This window comes from Sturnira hondurensis, unplaced genomic scaffold (assembly GCF_014824575.4).
Source record: "Sturnira hondurensis isolate 20B ecotype Veracruz unplaced genomic scaffold, ASM1482457v3 Scaffold0006799, whole genome shotgun sequence".
NCBI lineage: Eukaryota > Metazoa > Chordata > Mammalia > Chiroptera > Phyllostomidae > Sturnira > Sturnira hondurensis.
In genome coordinates, this window is record NW_028079430.1 from 289,475 (window position 1) to 313,864 (window position 24,390).

Here is a 24,390-nt window from a genome sequence, read left to right on the forward strand (position 1 = left end):
AGCCGCTTGGCATCCGAATCCCCTGACCTGGCCCTGCCTGGTCATTTTTGAGAGGCCAGGCCTCCTGCCCTCTGGATGGACCACGCAGAAGCAATGACAGCAGTGCTTGACCCGCACAGAACTAGTTTATTCAGTAGTATGGGGAAATGAAAAAACAAAAACAAAAAACAACCAAGCACAAAACCCTACGATATTTACAGTAACAATCAAACTGTACAATCTGATGGTTAGTATCAAGTTAGAATCCAGCATCTTTGTACTTTTTAAGTCAAGTCATCAGTAGTAAAAACCAGTTAAATTTTTAACCCTTTGCAGGAATTGCTGAGGGGAGAGGTCAGAGGGGAGAATCCATAACAGGGAAGCCAGAGACCAGTCGTACAAATGAGAAGCAGGAGCCGTTTTGGTAGCCCCCTGCTCCAGAGTGAAGTCCGTGACAAGTCTGGAATACATGCTTAGCGTAAACAGTGGCTCAAACGAATAGCAGTTGGCAAAACCGAGGAGGGAGGAGAGGCAGGGAGGTGACGGCCTGGAGCAAGGGGAAGGGCCTCGGGCCCCATGCCAGGACTGCTGGGTACACACCCAACCTGTTACAGCCACATCAGACCCCCTGGGACCGGATACGAACCCATCCCAACACAAAAAAAGCAAATAAATAAAAAATATATATTAACTCTCTCTTCGAAGGGAGCTGGGGCGAGGGGGCTGGGGGTGCGGGAAGAAAGAGGAACAGGACCTGGTCCTTTGAAGAAGAGAGCCAATTCCCAGAAGGGGTTAAAAATAGAACATGTCTCAGAGGCCACAGCAGGTCAGACAAAGTGGGGTGGTCCGTCTGATCTTGGGGGGTAGGTGAGTGAACCCCAGAACCCAGACTTGAGACCAGTGCTGGGAGCAACTGAGCCAGCACTACCTTTACTCCTCCTCCCCGTCCCACCCACACAACAGCAAAGAAGCGCAACTGAACGTGACTGGCCTTCCCCACGAGTGGGGCGGGCGGGGAAATGAAGCACTTTTGGGTCAGCGAACTGAGCAAACGCCTGGACTTCGCACGTGGCCAGAGTCCAGGAAAAGGAGAGGGGCTAGGGTGGCCCGGCCACCACCTGGGGGCGCGGGTTCCCCTCAAAATGTGTTCATGCAGCATTTGGGGGTCCGGGGGCGCTGAGTCCTTCTGCCCCCTCTCCGGACAAGGCTTCTTCAGTTCCTGGGAGGGGCGGCACAGGCAGGGTGAGGAGCGCCCCTGCCAGGCCACCCTCGCCGCACTGAGGCCCGACCGGGGCAGCCTGCAGGGCTCGGTGCCCTGGGTGCATGTGGCTTTGTCCTTTCCTTTTGGTGATGGCAAATGAGGGGCAGGCCCCCCAAGAGTCGCTCTCCTCCCAGAGGCACAGCAGATGGGAAACCGAGGAGAGGCTGGGGAGCATCCTGGGAGGTCCTATCCTCTTTGGGAAGGGAGTGGGGAGTCAGTTTCCAGCATATAAAAAAAATTAATCCCTGAAGTCATGAAGAGTGAAGATCCTTTTTAAATTTTTTTTCCTCTTTTCTGAAAAACTTTGTCTTGGAGATGTTGGCCCCAGGGGTCCAAAGTGCAGTGAGGGGGATGATAGGGGAGGGAGTTGGCACTAGATGGCCTTGGGTGGGGTGGGCGCCCCTCCCGGCAAGGCCCAGGCTCCTCAGATGGACGTTTCGTCGCTGCTGCGGACAGGCGTGGGGAGCGGGGGCAGGATAAAGCACAAGACAGGAGTGGGGGCATGAGTGCCGCTGGGGAAGGCCAGGGAGCCTCAGAGTGTGGGAACCACCGGCCCAGGGTTAATGCAGGAAGTTAAAGAAGAGAAATCTGGAGAGGCAGGAAAGGAAAGTGACAGAAAAGGCAGACAGAGGATTAGTCAGAGCAGGGACAGTGAGAAGCTTCCACCAGAAGAAGGAAACAGAAAAGCAGCCCCCAGCTCCCGGCCCTCCCTCACTTTGCCCGAGGCCAGGCCGGGCTGAGCCCACAGAGCACCATGGTTTGTGGGCATGTTGCAGTAAGGGAGCTGGACCACAAAAACTGCCCGTGTGTCTTGTGTCGTCTGCCAGGGAGAACAGGCTGGGAAGGCCTGCAGGCAGCTCTGAGCCCAGCAGGGGCCTCTGCACCCTGTCCCGCCTACCCGGCCACACTCACTCGGAGCCTGACGAGTCCTCATCCACCGTGCCTGCCTTGATGCTCATGGCGATGGGCATGACCCCGTTCAGCTGCTCCTGGAGACTTTGTCGGGGTGGGGGGCGGGGAGGAAGCCCACCCCGGCTGCCCTCGCTGGCTGAGGAGCCCCGAGAAGACCCCGTGCCCTGCTCCAGGGGTAGCCGTAGGAGGCTGCTCTTCTCGCTGATGGTGGGCAGACACTTCTTCTTGAGGATGCCTGTGGGCCAGGAGGGCGAGTGCCATGAGAAGCAGGAGGTGGGGGCACAGGGCTGCCCTAGAGAGCCCCACTGGCCACACGTGAGGCCTGAGGCTGCCCACTCACCTTTGTGAGGTTGGGCAGAAAGCCCTGGAAGGGGGCCCAGGGACCCCTCCCAAGGCAGGACATCACCGTTCTCCCGAGGCCGTTCCTCAGAGGCCCCATTGCCACCACTCTCCTTTGCTGTGGCCCCAAAGTCTCCCGACCAGGGGATCTTCACAGGCCCCGGGCCCCCATCTGGTGGAGGAAGGGAGAAGATGAGGCCCAGAGAAGGCAGACAGCTAAGGGAGTCACCACCCAGGCACGGCCTCCCAGGAACCCCAGGCCCTTTGTCCTCCCATTGCCCCCAAAGGCCATGGCCCCAGCGCTGGCCCACCCTTGGGGGTGCTGTGTAGGGGCAGCCTCTCGGCCCCGGGCCCCAGCAGGCTGTCCCAGCCTGGCTCTCCAGGGAAGGCAACTGCCTCCTCCTCCTCTTCCTCCTCGCTGTCTGATGAGTGGGTAGAGGCATAGGAGCCACTCTGGTCATCTTCCAGGGACAGGTCACTGTCAGAGTCTGTGTCAGGGTCTGAGAGAGGGGAGAAAGATCACAGCTGCCCGCCCGCCTCTGCCCAGCAGAACCCAGGCAGCTGCACCCCCGCCTGACCAGCCATCAGGGGGCATCCGTCCTTACCATGCTGCTGGTCTTGACCTTCCAGGAATAGGCTGCTGGGATCCCCCAGGCCAGGGGGCCCTTGACCAGGGTTCAGTGTGGACTCCTCCCTACGGACACAAGACCATGACAGAGGGGCAGTCTGGCCCTGTGCCCAGTGTCCCGTTCCCCTGGGTTTTCTAGTTCCTGCCCCGTGTCCCTTACTGCTTCTAATTCAAGCTGCCACTGGTGTCAGCCATGGTGTGCACTCCCAGCAGCTGGCTGGCCAGGATCTGGCAGGCACAGCGCTATTCTCCCCTCCCCGAAACATGTCACCAGGGCTCACCTCAGCAAGAAGGGGATGTAGCTGGGCTGACTCTTGCCCGAGCGGCTGGCACTGTGCAGAGAGCCAGCTGAGTCTCCGTAGGGCTGATACAGCCGCCCATCCGCATACGGGCTGGGGCAGTTGTAGGACTAAGCAGGGAGTAAGGAGGTCAGTAAGCAGAGGAGCAAGATGGGGTGGTCCCAGGCTAGAAGGGAAGGGCTGATGGAGCCTTCCCTAAATTCTACCTCCCACACACCCAGGTCTGAGAGAGGCCCCATGGCTCTGCCATCTCCCACCGCAGCACCCAGTGCTCGCAGCTCGGCTTTGCCACGGCAGTGTTGGTCCTATCCACTTCAAGTGCCCTGTGAAAGGGCTTGCTGGCAAAAGTTGGCACCAGGGACTGTCTCCTGACAGCACCCTGGGAGACACAGAAAATGCACCAAGAGTCCCAGGGGATTCTCAGGTGTTGGACATTCGTGACCTGATTACCTGTCTTGGCCACTGCGTCACCTTGTTCTTCCAAGCTCCGTGCCCATCCCTCCTCCCCACCCCTCAGGTCTCCCTATTCCCAGGCCACACATAGGAAAGGATGGGGGATGGAGGAAAAGTGGGACCAAAGCACAGAGAACAGGCTCCTTAGGCCTCTTGCCTCTCCCCCAATGCCCCAAGACCCCTCCACCTCCCTGGGCCCTGGCCCCTCACCGAGGTCAGAGTGGACTTGGTGGTCAGAGCAGGGTCGGGGCTGGGCTTACGGCTGCATGCAAACTTGAGTGCTTTCCGGACCTCCTTGCTAAGCACCACGTAGGAGAGGAAGATGAGGGGGCCCTGGCAAGCAGGAGGCGGAACTGTCTCGGTGCTTATTCTGGGTACCCGCAGCCACGCTTCCCCTCCCGCCTCCCTGGGGCTCCCACAGGCCTGGGCTGGGCCAGGTACCTGGATGCAATTGCAGGCAGCAGAGAGGTAGTGGAAGAGGAGGCTGTCACTATTGACGGAGAGCAGTGCCAGCAGCCACGCGGCACTCAGCAGCAGGAGGACAGTGAAGGAGGGCCTCAGGCCCGAGCTGGGGAGAGGGCTGGGCTGTGAGTGGGGCCCCAAGGCCTCCCACACTGCTGCCCACCCTCTGCTCAGGCAGCCACACCCCATACTCACACAGGGCCTTTCTTCTCGAAGCCCTGCCGGTGGGCGGCACAGGAGGCCCGGGCCGCCAGGATGTACAGGAAGACGCTCATCTAGCAGGGGAGGGGGAGGGGTGATGGGCATCGTCAGGGCACAGACAGCTTCCACCCCGCCAGACCCTGGCAGCCTCAGCTCCTACTAACGAGATCAGGTCCTGAGGACTCAGTCAGCCCGGCCCACTTTCTAGCACTTACTGAGACAGCGAAGGCCACAGGGCCAGCGAAACTCCAGATGAGGGTATCGTAGATGGAGAGCCAGCAGAAGTCGGGGTTCCCATAGCCCTCAGGGTCCAAGCCCACGGCTAGACCTGGGAGCACGGTGACAGCAGCAGGGGAAGAAGGGGTGGTCAACGCCCAGAATCAGGGGGTTAGGTGGGCTCATGGGGCCGAGCACAAAAGATGGTATGAGCTGCCCACCACCCATCCCCGCCATCCTCTCCCAGGACAGGGGACCCGGTGGGGGTTTCAGAGGCTGGGTTCAATCAGGGGGACATCCATGGAGAACCTAACCTGGGACATTGGGATGTAGGGCGTCTGGGCCTGGGATACAGGTGGGGAGAACGTGGAATGCCCAAGGCCCAGAGCAGGGGCGGGGTACCTGTGATGAAGGCCGGCACGCCCCAGCCCAGCATGTAGTAGAAGCGCATGGGGCCGGCATTGACGTCGCGCACCTCGGTGAGTGCCCGGTACAGGTGCAGGGCCTCCAGCAGAGCCCAGGAGAAGGTGCACAGGAACAGGAAGTGCAGCAAGATGGCGATGACTGTGCAAGCAAACTGAAGGCCCAGGCCAGGTCAGCGGCCTGGCACACCCAGCGCTCTCGTCAGGCAGAGGGCGAGGGCCTGGGTGTTGGGAGGTGCTTCAGGGGGAGTTGGGGCCAGAGGAAGGCACTTCTAGGGTGCTGGGGAAGTAAGGGGAGCTAGAGAAGAGGAAAACATGGGCCAGGTCCTGGGATGGGCTCTGTCAGTTGCCACTGCAGGAGCAGGGTTTGGAATGGGGGTGGGCAGGACTCCTCAGGGCACCTGAGAACACGGGGAGTTGGGTGAGGAGGGACATCTTACAGGGAGGTCAGCCTGGTTGATTCCGAGGAGGAAAACCAGCTGAGCTAGGCCCAGGGCAGCAGTCAGGTTCCGTCGGATACCATGCTGGTTGGAGCGAAGGGCACGCAGGAGAGTGAGGAAGAGGAAGGTAAGTAGCAGGGCAGCCAAGGTGACCCCTAGGGCCACATATGTCAGTGTCTTCAGTGGCAGGATCTCCCCATTCTGCAGGGTGGGTGGCAAGGGGCCAGGGGAATTAGGAGGAGCAGAGCCCAAGCACCCGGCCCGGTGCCAAGGGCTCCCACCCCCCGGCTCTGCGGGCTCCCCCTGGGTCCAACCTCCCGCCGGGACACGTCCATGAGCACAGCGAAGCTCGTCATGTGGTTGCACTGGCAGCTGACATGGCTCTCGTTGCGGAAGACAACTTCACAGCCTCGGGCTGACCAGCCACCTGTGCCACTGACCCTGCAGGAGGGAGGCTGGGTCAGGAGCCAGGAGGTTTTTTGGGCCCCAAGCCTCAGGAGCTAGGGCAGTGCAAGCTCACAGGATCGAATGGTTCCAGAAGACACAGATGGGCTTGGTCCGCTCCTCTGTCTCCAGCAGCCGGAACTGCACGGTGACTGGCTTGTCCAGGGCTCGAGGCAGAAGCTCTTCGTCATCATGGACACTGATGCTCACCACGGGCGTGTTGATGACTGGGCGTTTGGGAACCCTGATGGGGGGAAGCAGGGGCACCATCCCCACAGTAATTGTGTGACTGGGGCACGCCCCTCATCCCAGGTCCCGCGCCACGCCTCCGCACACAGCCAGCAACCCGCACCACAACCGCACCCCTCCTACCCCTTTCTCCGGCTGCTCACCTCAGGCTGCGCTTGTCGGGGTCAAAGTTATGGGGCAGCAGCCCGGCCAGGGTGCGGTAGATGATGACACTGGCCACAGCCTCACCCTGGCTCAGCTCCGGGTGCCGCCGCTGTCGCCGTGCCAGCTCCTCTGGCTCCTGTGCCTCCCCGGGGCCTGCGGGTCTGACCATGGGGACTGTTTCTGGGAGAAGAACATGGTCTACTCAGCTGGGCCCTGCACCGACACCCCACCTGGCTCCCATCCCGCCTCTGAGACCCCCGCTGACCTCTGAAGACGGACTCAGGCAGAATGACCGTTGTCTCAAGGTCCGAGGGCCGCTCCCCCCTCAGCGCCTCGTAGCGGGGCAACTTGGCCCCAGCAAAGTTCCCCTTGTCCAAGCGAACTACAGAGATGACTAGGGAAGGGGTCACAGGTCAGCTGGCCCCAGCATGGCCACCCTTGCCAGGGGCTCCCTCCACAGACCCCTCTGGCCACGGGCAGCAGCCTCACCGATGTTGGGAGTGACGATGGTGAAGGGGCTTAGGTAGGTGTGTCGCATGTTCTGGGCTAGGGCGCTGGCGTAGGCCTCGTAGTGCTGAAGCAGCCAGGCGGTGCCACCCTCCGTCTGCTGAATCAGCTCCCAGTGCCGCTTGTTGGCCGCATCCAGTAGGGCACTGCCCACCCTCAGCAGGTTCTGGGAGGGGGGCACGGTCACAGTGGGCTGTGCTGGCAGCACACACCTCTCATCCCCACCCTGGGCTCCCGCCCGTGCCTGGACCAGTTCATTGTACAAGATGTTGCTCTCTTCCTGCCCTGAGTAGACGGAGCTCCAAGACAAACATTATTTTTTTATGGGCACCTCCCTCTGAAAGCATCAGGAAGAGGTAAGTTACCTCGGTGCTGGGCCCTGGCTCAGGAGGTCCCACGCCAGCTGGGAGCTGCCCGAAGACAGGGGTGGGTAGTGCTCCCCACTCTGTCCCCGGGTTGCCAGGAGCAGGCTCACTCACTGAGACACCCCCCCAACTGCCAGCCACCCCGCCGGCTCCGAGCCCCACCTCGGTGAAGTGCACATCCTGTGTGGCCGACAGCCCGAAGCCCCGCTGGGCGCTCTCGTGGGCCAGCAGCCGTGTGGCCAGCTGGTAGGCCACCTTGACGTCACTGCCGAAGTAGCCAGCCGTGTGCTGTGTGGCGTTGCGCAGGAGAAGGGCCAGCCGCTGGGAGCGTCCCGAGTCCAGGCCTGACTCATTCCGCTGCAGTCGCTCAGCCTAGGATGGAGCCAGATGGAAGGGGAGGGCAGGGGGTCAGTACAGGAGGGTGACAACGAGGCACCAAGAGGGCAGAACTGGGACTCTGGAGTACGGAACCCTCGGCAAAAGAGAGAAGCGGCCTCTCCAACGGGCGGGCAGGGAGGGAGTGCAGCTCAGAAGACCTGGGCTGGAATTCCAGAATCCCTCTCTCAAAAGTTGGGCGGGTCAAGTGAGACTGGGCAGGGGGAAGGGGACGGGGGAGAGGGGGATGAGGAGGTTCCCTTACAAAGCCCTTCAGCTCCGAGAAGGTGACTGATGTGCAGTTGAAGAGGTTTGGGGGGAGCCACCCCCTGTGCTCGTCACAATGGCGCACAGCCGTCCCTGGAAGAAAGTCAAGAGGCTGCCTCATGAAGGGACCACGGGAGGCCACTGAGACCTCATGGGCTGGAGACAGAAGACGGGCAGACCACCAGGTGGAAATGGGAAGACAGGCATGCAGAGCACTACAGCCAAGCACTACAGCCAAACACTACAGCCAGTTTCTGCCAGATCAGCCCAGACAAGGGCTTCAGGAGTACGGGTGCGTGGCATCCTGGGGCCCCCCAACACTGCTGCCCCTCTCCAGCCACCACCTCTGCTCTCAGTCACCTTCTGCTTGAGAACGCCGCTCATCACCAATCCAGGGAATGGGTCTCCTGGAACAGGACCCAACACCACCTCCTTCCCAGCCTATCTGTCTAGTGCACAACCCCAGGACCAGGCTGCGAGCCCTGTGGGATCCTTCTTTGAATTGCCAGCACCCAGCCCTGCGCTGGGCACACTGCAGGCTTCTCAGCACTTTCGTTCAGGGCCCAACATGTAGGTGCCTTCATCTGGGCACCCTTGGGAGCAAAAGAACTGTGATCCAGGGGAGAATGGACATGGAATCTCCAGGACCTGGAGGCCAGAGAGGGGGGTCCCAGGATCCGCAGCCAGGGCCTTCCCACCCTCCCCCCACTGATGAGAGGCCAAGTCCTCCATATAGCACTCTAGGTCTCCAGCACCTACCAAAGGAGCCTTTGGGGCATGGGGCAGCAGCAGGCAACCCAAAGCGGGTACGGGGCCACCAGATCCCAGCCTCGATGGCACGTGGGCAGCTGTCGTAATTCACTGCAGGGAGGCACACGGGTCACCCAGGAGCAAGTGTCCCCAGGAGGCCCTGCCCAGGCTGCCCAGCCCTCCCTCAGTATTCTCAGGTGTGCCACCGGGGCCTGGTCCTGGCCTCCCTGGGACACCAGGATCTGGCACACCGTGGGGTGGGCCACCTGCCCGTTGTGGGAGCCCCACCTTCACAGCCATTGGTGGTGACCTCAGCAAAAGGGTTGTCACAGCGGTCGCACTGGCGCCCAATGACGCCCGGCTTGCATGGGCACTGGCCATCCTCAGGGTCGCAGACGCGGGACAAGGAACCCGTGGGGTAGCAGTCACACAGGAGGCAGAGGGGGCTGCCGGGGGGCCGGTAGTGGTTCTCCTGTCAGGAAGGAGGGGTCACCAGCTCAGGCTCCCTTTCCTGGATGCTCATGGATCCTTTCAGCTAGGGTCCCTCTGGAAAGAGGCTCCCTGACCTCAGGTTTCCCCTCCATAGTATTCAAAATGTTTAACAACTGGCCATAATTGGGGGTTTAGTCCGTCAGCGAGACACCAGCCAGTCAGAACAGGCAGCAAACAACCGGTCCAGCAGGCCCAGAGCTCACTAGCTAAGTATCGGTCCTGGGTCCCCCGACCTCCCAGACACTGAGGACAAACAGCCACCTGCCACCCTTTTACAGCAAAGGAGCACCACCCTCAGTCTCCATAGGAAGTCGTTCCCCACTGCTGCCCTCAAGGGTCCGGGAGGTACAGAACAGAGGTCAAGGCCTGGGTCAAACTGTCACCTTGCAGTGGCACTCTCCACTTGTCTTGTTGCAGTCCGGGTCGAAGCCTTTGCTGACATCACAGTTGCATGGGCCACACGTGGGGTGTCCCCACCAGCCTCGGGGACAAGGCTGGTCAATCCTGCAGAGGGACCCAGGCAGGCATGAGCTCCCTCTGCCATCCTTGTAGGGTGTGGCCTTGTGTGGCCCTTCTGACCCTGGCTGCCACTCAGCCAGGTTCTCAGTGCTCTGAGGGACAAACCAGAGATGAGCAATAGCCACTGAGGCCTGCTGCTATGGGCTGGTCCACTTACCTGGTCTCACAGTATGGCCCAAGGTAATTTTGGGCACACTCGCAAGTGTAGCCATGGGGGGCACTGGGCTTTCGGATACACGTGGACTGGTGCTCACATGGGTTCAGGTCACACACATTAGTACAGTTGTTCCCATAGTAACCTGGGACCAGAAAGGCAGGAGAGGCTCAGTTCCCACCCTCCTCCAGCACGTTCTTCAAACCCTCATTCACCCCGCTCCTTCCACTGTGAGCACCATATCAGCTGGCCGTGGCACCTGCTCACCTGCCCCGTTTTCCTGGATCCCTGGCTCACCTGGATCACAGCTGCAGGAATAGCTGTCCCAGTCATCGCTGCAATAGCTGTTGGCAGGACACGGGTTCGAGTCACAGGGATCTGGCAGGCTGCAGCCTGGCTCCACGTTGATACTTTCCCCACGGCGGGGATCCAGACTGCTAACGCCCTTGGGTGTCTCGCTCACTCGCACTCCCTGAGGAGGACAGGGGGAGCGTTGGCCCTCTGCGGCCCAGGCCTCTGGGTGGTGGCGGGGCCAGGGAGGCTGGGGAGGATGCTCACCTGCAAACAGCCCCGGAAGCCGCGGGCCACACCACTGGCTGGCCCCGGCACGCCGCCCACTGTAATGTTGCTCAGGTGCAGCCCATGGAGCCGGGGGCCCAGGTTGCCCTCTGCCTGCTGTTGCCCATAGTCGAAGGACAGGATAGCGTGGCCAGGGCCCCCGCTGGCTCCGAGCGCCAGCTCTGCGTGGTGCCAGTCGCCATCATTGGCTCGGCCTGGCTCCAGGCGGAGAGACGAGGCCTGGAGCCCCGTGCCCTCCACACTCAGCACCACGTGGCCCCCCCTCAGCTGGCACCAGGAGGGAGGAAAGGGGGACCATCAGACCACCATAATTGGCTCTTCTTCCAGCCCACAGTTCCCCTTCCCCTCCAAAGAACCATCTTGCTGCCTCGGCTAAGGCCAGAGAGAACAAGGTGTTATTTCACTTGGGCCCCATAGATGGCAGCAGTGACCCACCAAACCAGTCAAGCTGCTTTTTCATTTCCAGGAAAATTAAGATCCTGCCCACCCTCTCTGACCAGCCAGCCCCCTGGAGGCTGAGGCAGCCCTGGCCAGGGCCCACCTGCCTCTACCCCACTGGGCATCACCTGCAGGGTGATGGTACTTCGCCCCCTGGTGACAGCCTGCAGCAGGACACCGTCGGCCTGGCGTGTGCGGAACATGAGGCTGAGGTGCCAGGGCTGGGAGATGGGCAGTGAGAGGCCTTGCCAGGCCACCAGGCTGCTGCCCAGGAAGCGCTGCGGGTTGGCCATTTCTGGGGAGGCAGATAGAGGCAGACTGAGGGGTGGAGCAGCCAAGTGCCTGGGGAGATACGTCCATGGGAGGCAGAGGCGCTGCCTCTCCTGGCACCCACTCCCTGGGCGGCCCCGCCCTCCAGAGCATTTACCTGCCCGGGGCCCGCCCCACGCTGTGCCTAGGCCTGCCTGTCACTGAGCCCTTTGTCTCCTGTGCTATCCTCTTAGGGCTCTGCCCAGACACGCTTTTCCACCCACAGCCCAGCTCAGCTGGGCACTGCCCAGTGTCTGCCCTGCCAGGGTTCCCAGCACAGCTGACAGCTCCCAGGACTCAGTCTCTTGGCCTACCCTGGGCACAGCTCTTGCCCCCGAAGCCCAGAGGGCATTCACAGCTGAATGAATCCCACTGGTTCACACAGGTGCCCCCGTTGTGGCAAGTGTTGCTGTCACACACGTTCTTCTTGGCAAGGCAGCCTAGGGTGGGAAGAAGGGGGCTCAGGTGGGGGTCCTGTGGCAGGGGCTAGAGGGTCTTTGAGGCCCCACACGCGGGTATCCCCAGACCAGGGACGGCCCCTCCTCTGTGCATGGGGCTCCTGGACTTGCCCCACCCCAGGCTCCCATACCAGGCATGGTGCCATTGTTAGCAATGAAGTCAGCCATGTCTACGTGCCGGCTGTCCACTTGCAGGTTCCTCATGCAGCCCACGAAGTGCCGTGTCCGGACAGGGAAGCTCTCAGGCAGATCGGGCACCCCTCCCAGCAGCAGGGGCCCTGTCAGGTCCAGAGACCTGGGGCAGCGATAAGGGTGGTGATGTGAGGCAGCACAAGCAACCTGTGGCTCTTCCTTCTCCCTGCAGCCTGCCACCGGGCCAGAGAGGGGGAAGGCCTCAGAGTCCCAGGGGCCTTGCAGAGCTGCACCAGGGGGAAGGGAGGCACCCTCAACCTGGAGCTGCTCATCGCATACCCACTCCCTCTCCAAGCCAAGGCACAAGGCCCTGCTGCAGTCCCCCAGGCTTGCCCACTCCCACCCACGGGAGACTGAGAAGGCTGGGGGAAGCAAGGCAAACACCGGCCCTCCCCTGGGTTGGTTCCCATTTCAGGACCCCCAAAAGCTCTCCTCTTGACCATCGGCCCTGCCCAGCCCCTTACCTCACCCCAACCACGCCCATTCCCTTGCTTACTTCTTGCTGCCCGCCTGGGTGCCCTGGGCAGCGCAAGAGTAGTTCCCCAGCACAGCTCCGAAGCGCAGGGCCATCCCCGTGTCACAGCCATCCACACTCACCACAGCCACCTTCTGCTCGGATGGGCCCTGGGGGAGCCCTGTCTGGCCCAAGAGTGGCTGTGGACAGGGAAGGGCAGAGAAGGGAAGCAGTGGGCAAGGAGCCCACTAGGCTTGTGGGCCAGGCACAAAGACCCGGCACACACTGACAGCCCTTTATGTACACACAAGCACACACGTATGTTCACGACTTAGCTTACGTTAATGTCCATTCACGTGTGGCCAGCCTAACGGAACACGGAGCATCTATACTACCCACTGGAATGGAGATGCCCCAGCAAGGTGGCAAATGTCCACCTCTCCCTCTCTTTCCACCAGAAGTGCCATGACTCTCCTTGGAGGCAGTGCCACCTAGGTCTAGAGAGCACCTGAGCCAAGGACAAATGCCTCCAACTCCCTGACCCCCTCTCATACCCACCTTATTGTAGTACTTCAGTTGTACTGTGTGCCACTGGCCATCACTGACCCCTCCAGGCACAAACGGGGACACGGTGGTGGTTGACTCCCCTAGGGAAAGAACCTGGGTAAGCTGGGACACAAGCTGAGAGCTGAGAATGGGGAGGGTGTGCTCAGGCTTGGTCCCCGGCCCAGGTGTGGCTTGGAGCATGTGTGACTTGGGGTCAGGGTCCTGGGGGCATGGAGCCTCTGGGCGATGGGCAAGGGCACCCAGATCACCTGCAGAGAAGGTGAGCTGGACCTGCTCCTGGATCACCTCGAGGGCCACAAAGTCGTGCTTCTCGTTGAAGCGCCCGTTGTACAGCAGCAGGCCGTCACGCTCCTTGGTGGCAAACCTGTGGGGGAGTCGGGGATGGGGGCAGGGAATGGGGTACCCACTGGGATGCCAGTACCCCAGCCACCCAACTAGTCCTGAATCCTACTCAGTACCATCCACAGGGCTGGCACCTTGGCCAAAGCCAGAGGCCAGGAGGCTAGAATGTGGAAGATGAACCCAAACCAGAACCAGACCCCCCCGGCATTCTGGCTCCCTACCCTGGAGGGCTGGTGGGAGGAGTGATAGGTGGACCCTGGTGGGTGAGGAAAGTCTGCTAGCAAAGTGCACGGGCAACTCCAAGTGCATGGGCTACTCCAAGTGCACAGACAGGGTTCCACCAACAGCCTGCTCCAAGCACGTTCGTGGCCTGCCCGCTCACCTCATCTGTAGAACAGGAGGCGCCCAGGCTCCCACCATGCCCCTTCACCCCCCAGGCCTAGACACTCACGAGAGGGCCAAGGTGAAGTGGAAGCGCTGGCGCAGGCCACGGAAGGTGATGAAGGAGCGGGCAGGGAAGCTGCGTGTGGTCACCTGGCAGAAGGGCTTCTCAAAGTCTCCGGATGGGCAGTCGCACTTGAAGCCACCCACTAGCAGGTTGACACAGGTGCCCCCATTCTTGCAGACACCCGGGCTGCATCGGCCTGAGCGGGCACTCACCTCACAGTGCTCACCTGAGCAAGAGGGAAGGCAGGGTAAGGACCAAACCCCTGAGAGGAGGCAGGGACTGGGACTCCCTCCCACCTGCGATACCTCCTGTGGTCTCTTGCGACCCCACAGTGCTCCCAAACTCTCCCTCTTCTTCCTCCATCTCCTCTGAGAAACCCTAGCCTTTCCTGGAGCTGTATCTGGCCCTCTGGGCCCTTCTCAGCACATCCCATATACCCCCTCCAGCAAGCTCCTTGAAGGTCCCAGCCCCTCCCATACCCCTTTGGGCCTTAAGAGCATAGGCCTGCAAGGTCCCTGACCATAAGGCCCAAATCCTAGTAGCCCTTGGTGCCGAGCAAGCGCAGGGTTGTTCTGGCCCCTGCAGGGGTGAATGTGTATTCAAGGAAGGGCCTACAGGTCGGCTTGAAAGCCGGTGCCAACCCCCCCTCCCCTCCCTCCCACTGGTGCTTTTGTCCCTGTCAGGCACCAAGATCAGTTTCCTTCCCTGGGGATGAGACCAGACTTCCACTCAGATTTGTCAGAGTTATGGGGGTTGCAGGGGGGGAGGTGAGGACACCTCAGGAATGGGGCAGGGAACTCCCACTCTGAGCCCTGGGGCCCAGGCTGAGGACCTCCACACACTTGGGAGATGCTAAGTTTGGAACTGAGCCCTGGGAGCAGGCCAGGACTCAACGAAGGAGCTGAAAATTCCAACGGGAAAATCCACCCCTTTCTCTCCTTCCCCATTCCCAGATTCTGGAGATAGGTTCTCAGCTCCTGTGCCTAGTGACTGGCTCTTGTTTCCATGGAAACTGTTGTTCGCCTACTCTAAGCCCCCCCCTTGTCATCCTCCTGGACAAAGACTCCACTCCCCTCCCCCAAGCCCACCCCTCCCCTCTTCCCCACCACCCACAGCAGCAGCTGAGAGGAGTCAAGTCTGGAAGTTCTGGGCAGGAAGATGCAGCGAGGGAGGCAGTGGCGCCTGCCTGCCACTGCCGGCTGAGTCGTGGGCACGGCTCTGGAGGACAGGGGGCAAGGCCTAGGGCACTGGGAAGGAGGGGCCCTGTGGGAGAGGTGAAGGGGTGTCCAGGGGAGAAATGGGAGCCTGCAGGGCGGGGTCAGGAGCACAAGGCAATGGCAGGGACTGGGTTGCAGGCCAACAGGGAGGCTCCGGGGTCAGGTCCTTCTGTTATGCACCTGGGCAGGGCAGGACTATTCTGCTCAGCTGCACAGGTGCAATGATCTTATGCAACCCCTGTCCCCACACCTGACCTCCTCTGGGGCCCCCAGCTCCTTGTGCCTTCCCTCCAACGCCTAGAGAGAAAGGCCCTTACTGTAGCTCAGATAGGTAACCCACTCAGTGTTGGTGGAGGTCAAGGTGGAGGCCCAGGCTCATCTCTAACCAGGCTTGGAGGTGAGGCCTGGAGTAAGTCACCTGACCTCAATGTTCCCTTAAAGCACAGCCAGCGTTTTCCATAGGCCAGCTCTGTCCATGTGTTACATTAACTAAGTTAATCCTCACAACTGCTGTGTGACACAAGCCGGTGGCTCCTTTCCGATTTAACATTGGGAGGCACAGAGAAGTTAAGCAACTTGCCCAAGCACGCAGCCACTAGCGGCAAAGCTGGGGGACAAATCCAAGCAGGTTGGCTCTGGAATTAGCGCTGCCCCCGCCTCCTCCCCGAGTTACACTGCTTTGGTGGGGAGAGAGGTGATGGAGGAGGACTCCCCTCTCTGCCTTCTGCAATAGGTTGGTGTAAAGGAGTGCGTGGGGTTTGAGAACGGCCAGGAAAACCGGTACCCTACTCTGGAAAGGAACTAGGCAGCAGACCCCTCCTTTGGCTCACCGGTGTAGCCGTCGCGGCAGAGGCAGGTGTAGCCGCCCTCGCGGCTGCGGCAGCGCCCGTGGGCTCCACACGGCCGCGAGTAGCAGAGGTCCACCTCGGTCTCGCAGTAGTCGCCTGTGAAGCCAGGTGGGCAGCGGCAGCGCAGTCCCCCGACCGGGTGGATGGGCCGGAAGAGCACCGACGAGGAGGCGATGAAGGGCGCCGAGGAGTCGAAGCGCAGCACCGACACGCAGCGCATGTAGTTCTCGCAGGGCTCGCGCAGGCAGATGTTGTCGTCGAAGGGCAGCACGCGCTGGGCCGAGATGGCTGTCAGCAGGCTGCGGTTGAGGTACAGGCGCTCCTGCAGGTCCTCCGAGGGCAGGAAGGGCGGCCCACCCCCGGGCCCTGGCGGCTGGCCCACGGACAGGCTCACATTGAGGATGTGGCCGCCAGGGGCATCGGTGTCTCGCTGCACGTTGAAGACCACCACGTGGTCTGGGGGCGTGGCCAGCGTGGCCGCCACCGCCTGGATGAAGAGGCCCAGCAGAGGCGATAGGAAGCGCTCCGGCGACATGTCCTCCAGGCGCAGCGTGATGCTGTGCGTGAGCATCTCATCCGTGATGATGGTGACGCGCAGGGCGCACTGGGCCGTCACACTGTGCACGCCATCTGCAAAGAGGCAACGAGGGTCAGGACCTGGCCTGGGACTGGGATACCAAGCCATAGACCTGGCCCTGGGCAACAGCCCCAAGGACGGGGAGTGACTGGGGCTGAAATCCAGCCACATATTCTCCCGTTGTTCAACCGCCAAGAAGGGGCTCCCTTGGGTGTAAGGCCTGTAGGCAAGTCGCTCCTTCAGGATGAGCCTCCATTGATCCCCTATGCCCCAGGAGGTGCACAGGGATTCAACTTTCAGAAGTTCTCCTCGCACACTTTCCCCAAACCCTCTGGTGGGAAGCATGGCACACCTTTCAATGTGTGCGCACCTTTCCCTCCCCAGGCCGTGGGTCCTGCTCCCTTCTACCAGAATACTCAGGATTTCCCTTATTACAGAGAACCTTATTCTGCCTTTTTCTTACCTCTCTACAGGACCACAGCGCCAAGAGAGACCCATAAATATAATCCTCCCACCGACCCAGCCTCTGTATCTCAACACTACCATAACCCTGACTCTGGCTGTGCTCCTCCCCCCACCCCCCCAAAGCAGACAGTTGGGGACGAACTGGGTCAGTGGGCCACCTGGTTCTCCTCCCACTGAGCCGCATGGCTGCTTGGGCTCAGGCCACTATCCCCATGGCAACAGCCCACACAAAGCATTCTTCCCGCCCAACTCTCTAGGTTTCTGAGGGTAGCCTGGGGGGACTCCACCCCAGGAAATCCAGCTGAGCCACCTAGCCAGTGGCAGTACCACCCACTACTCTGATGCTCTGGAGGACTGGGCTGCTCACACTCCAGACAGAGCCCCACTGGGCTCACATCTTCTCTGGCCCTGGGCCTCTAGCTGCTCCGCGCCCACTCGCCTCATGGCATTACACCAGATGCCTGCCACACACTCACTCACAAACAGCTAAGTACTAACACACTCTGCTCTCTCACTCCACCCACACACCCTAAGCCCAGCAGTGCCACATATACCTGAATGCACAAATACACAAGAATGCCTTTTACCTTGCTCAGAAATGAAAGCTGGAGGCCAAGGGGAAGCGGAAATGGCTTGGCGGGGCTGTAAACAATATTCATATTTTTGTTTACAATGTCTTGCACATAGTGGGTGTTTGGTAAATACTAAGATATTGATGAGAATCTATTGGGTCTCTGTGAGGGGCCCTGAGCAGATGTAAAAAAGCACATCCTAGCAGGAATGGGGCGGGAGGCGGCATCTCTGGGGCTGGGCGAGAGTAGAAGAGGGAGGGGTCTATGAATAGACTCTGCTTCTCTGTCTTGCCGACTTCAGGTGGCTGACTAGACCAGGTGACTCAGGTGAGGCCAGGAAGGCCACCGCAGCCACGCCCTCAGCCCGTTGCCCACCTGCCCTCCAGCCTCAAGGCTTGGGATTTCAAGGCACGCCTGCTCTGCTCTCACAGCAAGCCTGCTTGTCCTCACCCACTTCTCCTTCCACTCTCATCTCACAGGCTGTTCCTTCCAACCTGGCCTATCCAGCCACCTAAACTCACCTACTCCAGGAAGCCTGTCGGGATCTATGACCTCTGCCTTCACTTTGCTCCCTCTTTTAGACCCCACCGCACTCAGGTATGGTGCTGGCACAGAGCTCTTGTGTACCTGGGGCCTCTGCCAGACGCTTCCTTGAGCAGATAGGTCCTTCAGGTAGAAAGCAGCCCAAGGGTCTACACAGAGTGCTCCTAACTGATTAGGAAGGGGAGGGGGCAGTCAAGGCCAAGGAGCAAGAGAAACCTCACCACCACTCAGCCCTGGGAAGAAGCACTCCTCCCTACATTCCCCCTCCACCATCCCAGGCCCCGCCTATGTCCCTTACCCACTGTGTCTCTGTTGCTTCCCATCTGGCCCACCATCTGTGGCCACCTGCCCCCTATGCTATTGTCCCTTCATCCCCAGCAGTTAACCTACTGCTCGCTCCTTTCTTTTCGTTCCTCTCCCCTGCCTTGACCTGGGTCACCCCTCAGGTGCAAAGGCAGTCAGCGGTGGGAACAGGGACAAGGAGTGCATTGCCTGAGCCATCCTCCTGGACACAAAGCACTTGGGATGGCCTCTGATCCCCAGAAACACTACCTGAGCCCACAGCCCAGAGCCCAGACAGCCACACCTGAAAAAGTGCCAGGTCTCAGAATGTGGCAGAGTCGGCCTCTAAGTCTCCCTTCCCCTGGCAGATGTGCCAGTAGAGGTTGCGGGCCTGGGGGGGTCCTCGCAGAGTAAGAAAGAGGCGGGGAGAATTCAGGCTCCAGGAGAGCCAATTGGCCCAGGCTGGGGCAGCTGCAACCCATGGGCACCAGAGAGGGGAAATCAGAGAGGCAGAAACATGGAGACCAAACAGGGCAACACAAAAGCCCAGGAAAAGAGCCAGCAATGGAGAAAGTGGGAAAGGGGGAGAGACCAATGCAGGAGATGGGGAGAGGGCACTGGGGAGGGACAGTGCAGAAGGGCCCCCCATGGACAGGGCAGAGAAAGAAAGAAGAGACAAAGAACAAGAGAAGGAAAACAAAGGGGCAGTGGGAGTCAATTCCCCCTCACCCCAGCCTCCATGAACTTTGGGGTTGCCGTGGTGACTGCCTCCAAGGGTCAGGGCTGAGGGGAGAGGGTGGGGCTAAGGCTGGATGGCCAGGGAGGCCTTCCCCTCTATCCCAGGGGAACTAAGGTCTGGGGATCAGCCCTGATAGGACCCTGGAGGCTGGGTGGGGCCTTCTCTGCCCCCATCCCTCAGCATCTTGTCACACTCACCTAGGGTGGACAGGGGTGAGGACAAGAGGGAGAGGCTGTCCTTCCCAGCCACCTGGACTCCCAGCGCAGAGAAGGACTTGGGATACAGGAACTCCAGCCTCCCACTTTCTCCTCCTGGAGGGGAAACTGGAGCCTCAAAGGCACAGAACCTGGTCCAGGACCTCTAAACGCTCCCACGGTCCGGCTCCCGTGGTCCCCAGAGACGTGGGCAGGGGAGGTGTCCGTCCAGGAAGGACCTCGATTTGGGAGGAGGCTGAAGCCATGCCCTGTGTCTCTCTCTTGCCTCTTCCTGCCCTCAGGCCCAGATTCCCCTCCCAGATGTGTGTGGAGTCGGGGTGCGCGACCCGTCCATCCCTAGGCTGCAGCTCACAAGGGATCCCAGTTGTTACCAAGCTTGGGGAAGGGGCTCAGCATCCTGGGGCCTGCCCCTCCTTGCTGATGGCGCTCCCTCCCCAAAGCTGATAGAAAGACAGAAGGCCGCCCCCACCCCAGCCCTCCTCCCCCTACCCTTCTGTCCAGGGAGCCTCCAGGCGGAGCGCTTGGCCAAGCAGCAGGAATGCCCTGTCTGGGTCCTGGCCAGGCTCCCACGCCCCAGGACTGTTCTCTCTCAACCAAATCAGGGGATTCTGCTCTCAGAGGCCATCAGTCCTCTGGCTCATCCTGGTCCCCAGACCCAGTCTGGTGACAGCCAGCAGGGGAGACCTGGTGTCCTAAGAACAGCCTATGGGGTGGCAAGGAGGCCCAGGAGGACTCAGCCTGGCCCTGGCTTCACTGAAGCCCCTCCCCCAAGCTGGACCGAACCAGGGCCTCTGACAGTGGGGTCTGTTTGGACAGACACAATGAGCTCTGGCCTCACTTCCGGTGGGAGCTCTGGAGGGGGAGCCTGGCCAGGCTCTTTCTGCCTGGAGGGAAAAGAATGCCTGAGACAAAGTCCCCCTCAGCTGGTGCAAGGTTCAGCTGGGATCCAGAAGGGGCCCGGAGAGGCCCAGCAGCAGGGTCCTGACCCCACAGCCCTCAGTTCTGTATGAGATCACAGGAGTATCTTGTTGGAGTGGAGGGTGCCGAGGGGGCTCCCTGGCCTCTGTGCCCCTCCCCCAGCTCTCAGGACCCCCCAGTCTTCCATGCGCCTTTTTCACATTTTTTGGCAGTCAGGGCCAGGGCAGCCTCACAAGACTTCCTCCAGCAGATCACAGGCTGGTAGGCAAGGGGCAGCCAACTGTAGCAGCCCAGCTCAGCCTGGGTGGGGCTCCTTCCCACGTGGCTCCTGCCCCTCAACCTCTGTGCCAGGCACCAGGCAGAACAGCGGGCTCAGGGGTTCCTCCTCGGCCAGCTGCCCCGCAGACCCCCTCCCCAGCATCACCTGGGCCCTTCCTTACCTGACACCAGCACACTCATGATGGCCTCCAGAGGCCGGTTGTTGTCCAGGGCCCGGCTCAACCTCAGCTCCCCAGTGGAGGCGTTGAGCAAGACCAGGCTGAGTTCGTTTCCCCGCTCAAAGCTGTAAGTCAGGCTATCTGAGACATCAGGGTCGTGGGCAGGCACTCGGCCGATGGTGCCCCCAGGGAAGCTGCTGGAGCGGTTGGTGACATAGTTGTTGAAAAGGATCTCAAAGTTGCCCAGCACTGGTGGGTTGTCGTTGCGGTCCAGCAGGCGGACGTGGACCGTGGCCCGGCTCACGAGGGGCGCCGATGTGGCCTGGATGACCAGGATGTACTCAGGCCGGTCCTCGTAGTCCAGGTCCACCAGGGCGGTCAGCTCCCCAGAGAAGATGTCCAGCTGAAAGACCTCAGGGATGTTGCCCTCTACGATCTGGTACATGATCTGGGCGTTGGTGCCTTCATCAGGGTCCGTGGCTGTGACCCGGGCCACGGCCAGCCCAATGGGGCTGTTTTCTTCCACAAACACATCGAACTCATCCTGCTCAAAGACAGGTGGGTTGTCGTTCACATCCAACACGGTGACCGTCACGTCCATGGGCGTGCGGGCTGGAGGCATCCCCTTATCCACTGCGTATGCCCGCAAGACGTATTGGGCCACGTTCTCGCGATCCAGCCTTCGAAGTGTCCGCACAATGCCTGACGTGGACTCTACAATAAAGTCACCATCCCCATCATTGCCCCCTTGGAAGGTGTAGAAGACCCTGCCGTTGAGGCCAGAGTCACGGTCGGTGGCTGAGATCTGCAGGACGCTGGTGAAAGGGGGCACATCCTCGTAGACGCTGCCCTGGTAGGAGTCCCGCAGGAACTGAGGAGCGTTGTCATTCACGTCGTTCACCAGGATCTCCAGGTAGGTGGTGTCGGACTTCTGGGGAATGCCGTTGTCCCGGGCAGTGATGGCCAGCGTGTAGGATACCTGGTCCTCATAGTCCAGCTCTGCCTGGGTCGTGACAGCCCCGGTGTCTGCATCGATACGAAACTGGGGGATGCTGTCCTCCATAAAGTAGGTGATGCGGGCATTCTCACCGGTGTCCTCGTCCGTGGCACTGATGAGCACCACTGTGGTGCCTGCTGGCCGGTCCTCGTTCACATTCACGGTATAGTGGGAGCTTTGGAAGACGGGACGATGCGTGTTGGCATCAGTGACGTTCACCACCACCTGTGCCGTGTCCTGCCGTGTGCCGTCAGAGGCGGTGACAGCCAGCACATACTGCCGCTCAAGTTTGTAGTCCAGCGGCAGGGCGAGGGACACCAGCCCACCACCGCTCTGGCTGGTGATAGAGAAGCGGTTCCGGGTGTTGCCGCTGGTGATCTGGTAGGTGATGACGCTGTGGGCATCACGGTCCACGGCCGACACGGTCACCACACTGGTGCCCACAGCCGCATCCTCGTTGAGCCGCACTGTGTACTCTGGCTGGGTGAAGGTTGGGTTGTTGTCATTCACATCAAGGACTGTCACACTGACGCTGGCCGAGGCCGTGAGCGCGGGGGCGCCGTGGTCTCGGGCTTCCACCCCAAAGCTGTAGAAATCAACTTCCTCGCGGTCCAGCTCGGCGGCCACGGAGATCCACCCCGTGCCGTTGTTGATGGTGAAGGGGAAGTCCTGCCCAACTCCAGCAAGGCGGTACTCCAGGCGGGCATTGTCTCCAGCATCAGCGTCGATGGCCTGGACGTGGAGAACCAGGTAGCCTAAGGGGACACTCTCCAGCACAGTGGCCTGGAAGGGGGTGCTGACGAAGATGGGAGCGTTGTCGTTGATGTCTAGGACTTGCACCGTCACCAGGCCGGAGACATTGGAGAGCGGGGGGCGGCCACCATCCTGTGCCCGGATCCGTAAGGTGTACTCCTTAGCGGTCTCGTAGTCTAGAGGGCTCACGACATCCAGGGCCCCCGTCTGGGCGTCCAGGTAAAACTGTCCCCGGGCGTTGCCACTCATGATGCTGTAATGCACCAGGGCGTTGCTGCCCTTGTCCCCATCGGAGGCTGTGACTCTGAGCACCGGGGCCCCCGGGGTCACGTCCTCCCGCACCTGGACCACGTAGCGCTTCTCGCTGAACTGGGGGGCGTTATCATTGTCATCCTCCACAGACAGGAAGACGGCAGCCGTGGCGCTCCTTGGACCAGGGTCCCGACCCTGGTCACTTGCCTCCACTGTCAGTTGGTAGGATTCCACCTCTTCCCTATCCACGGGGCCACGGGTTCGGATCACCCCAGAACGAGGGTCGATCTCAAAGACTTCCGAGGGGCTGCCGCCGGGCCCCTCCAGCAGGCGATACAGAATGTTGGCATTGGGAGGGGCGTCACCATCCGTGGCTCTGACGGTGAGCACCTCGTAGCCCACCTCCAGGTTCTCCCTGAGGCTCTCCTTGTATTCCTGCTGCTCGAAGACAGGGTCGTGGTCATTGGTGTCAGTGACCAAGATGGTGAGGGTGGCCAGGGCACTGCGTCGGGGCATGCCATGGTCCTGCGCCGTGACCCTGAACACGTGGGTGCTCTTGGTCTCCCGATCCAGCTCCTCGGCTGTGGTCACAGCGCCCGTGATCGGGTCCAGGGAGAAGAAATGGTTGGAGCGACTATCGAAGAGGGCATCCATGGTGTACTCCAGCCGACCCGCCTCCCCCTCGTCTGGGTCGATGGCGCGCAGGGACGCTACAGCGGTGCCTGCTGGCTGGTTCTCGGGCACTGTGGCCTGGTAGCTGGGGGGCTGGAACTGGGGGGCTGTATTCACATTCCTTTTCCGGCGCCCCCCGGTGTACTCTTCTGCGGACCTTTCCTCTGTCCTGAGCCCTGGGGTCTGCGCCAGCTTGCAGGACTGGCATTGCAGCCGTGCGGCCTTCAAGCACGGGTGCTCTTGGGGCAGGGTGAGCTTGCCCTGTGGGGAAAGGTGGCCTCCAATGCCCAGGAGGCGACAGCTCCAGGGACAGCCTTCCGGGGCTGGCGGCAGGGGGATGTGGGCCCCGGATTCTGGACACCAGACCCTTAGACCATCGTGATGTGGCACCAGATGGCCAGTCAGCTCTGTTCCCTCATCCCTGCAGCGGCTGGTGTAGAGCCAGAGGTTCGAGGCTGAGGCCGGACAGAGCCAGCCCACCGGGGCGCAGGCCGCGGAGGATCCGCGTCCTCCGGTCCCCAGGGAACGACAGGGCCCCACTTGGTCTCCCAGGAGTGGCGGCAGCGGCAGCAGTAACAGCAGTAACAGCAGCAGCAGCGGCGGCGGCGGCGGCGGCAGCAGCGTGGAAAGGGGGGTGCGGGCTGCCGGGCTCCGCATTTCTCCCTGCTCCCGGCTGGCCCGGTCAACGGCGGCTTCTCCTCCGGCTCCTGCCGGCCCCGCCGCGCCTCATGCCCGGGCCCGGGCGCTGGTCCCCGGGGGCCACTCGTGCGTCCCGCGGGGAGCCTGCGCCTTGCTGTCTCGGCGGGGCCGGCGCTGCGTCCTCGGATGCGCCCGGGTTCCCACCGTTCCCCGAGCCGGGCCCGCGCCCGGGTCACCCCGACCACCGCGGGCTGGCGCTGCGCCTCCACTTGCGCGCCCGGCTCTCGCCACCTGCGCCCGAGAGCTCCGCGCGCCCCAGGCCCTGCCGGCCCCCCAATCCCCGAGGTGCCCCCTCCGCCCCGGCGAGATCGCCCACCTGCGCCCGCGGAGCTGCACACCCGGACCCAGCCGCCCAGGACGGCCCCACGCTGCCCACTCGCGCCTCGCGTCCGCGCCGCGGCTGGTGCTGTCCCCGCGGCCCCGGGCCCAGCCCCACGCTCCCCCGCCTCCCGGGCGGGCCGGCGAGCTCTGCAGAGCCGCGGCGGCGGCAGCGGCTCATTACCATAGACCTGCTCGCGCCGCCGCCGCCTTAAAGTGGC

General features: G+C 61.6%; 1 protein-coding gene across 4 annotated transcripts; it reads right to left on the reverse strand.

The window, feature by feature from the left end:
• Positions 1 to 94: 94 nt before the first annotated feature.
• CELSR2 (cadherin EGF LAG seven-pass G-type receptor 2) lies at positions 95 to 24,114 on the reverse strand. 4 transcript variants are annotated; one of them, XM_037050415.1, is made up of 34 exons: positions 20,482 to 24,114; positions 15,713 to 16,360; positions 13,669 to 13,891; positions 13,124 to 13,239; positions 12,867 to 12,955; positions 12,351 to 12,508; positions 11,794 to 11,957; positions 11,519 to 11,644; positions 11,024 to 11,190; positions 10,437 to 10,724; positions 10,176 to 10,350; positions 9,882 to 10,023; positions 9,589 to 9,709; positions 9,002 to 9,185; positions 8,723 to 8,824; positions 7,962 to 8,056; positions 7,484 to 7,693; positions 6,939 to 7,122; positions 6,715 to 6,843; positions 6,449 to 6,629; positions 6,133 to 6,300; positions 5,927 to 6,053; positions 5,613 to 5,813; positions 5,153 to 5,327; positions 4,750 to 4,862; positions 4,529 to 4,608; positions 4,313 to 4,439; positions 4,082 to 4,204; positions 3,401 to 3,528; positions 3,097 to 3,185; positions 2,803 to 2,991; positions 2,493 to 2,663; positions 2,153 to 2,387; positions 95 to 1,433 (listed from the first exon to the last, which is right to left on the reverse strand). In XM_037050415.1, exons 1-34 carry the CDS (start codon positions 23,807 to 23,809, stop codon positions 1,427 to 1,429), a joined length of 8,763 nt encoding a protein of 2,920 aa, XP_036906310.1. In that variant the 5' UTR covers positions 23,810 to 24,114; the 3' UTR covers positions 95 to 1,426. The 4 variants fall into 4 exon arrangements, with proteins under 4 accessions (XP_036906310.1, XP_036906309.1, XP_036906308.1 ...); XM_037050414.1 differs by having other exon boundaries at positions 95 to 1,683; XM_037050413.1 differs by having other exon boundaries at positions 95 to 1,686.
• Between the last annotated feature and the right edge of the window lie 276 nt (positions 24,115 to 24,390).

Coding starts and splice junctions, on each gene's coding strand:
- CELSR2 (XM_037050412.1), bottom strand. CDS start 23,809: ATGCGGAGCCCGGCAGCCCGCACCCCCCTTTCCACGCTGCTGCCGCCG. Junction 4,205..4,312: donor CTGCCTGCAATTGCATCCAG/GTACCTGGCCCA, acceptor CCTGCTTGCCAG/GGCCCCCTCATCTTCCTCTC. Junction 2,664..2,802: donor CCTACACAGCACCCCCAAGG/GTGGGCCAGCGC, acceptor TTCCTCCACCAG/ATGGGGGCCCGGGGCCTGTG.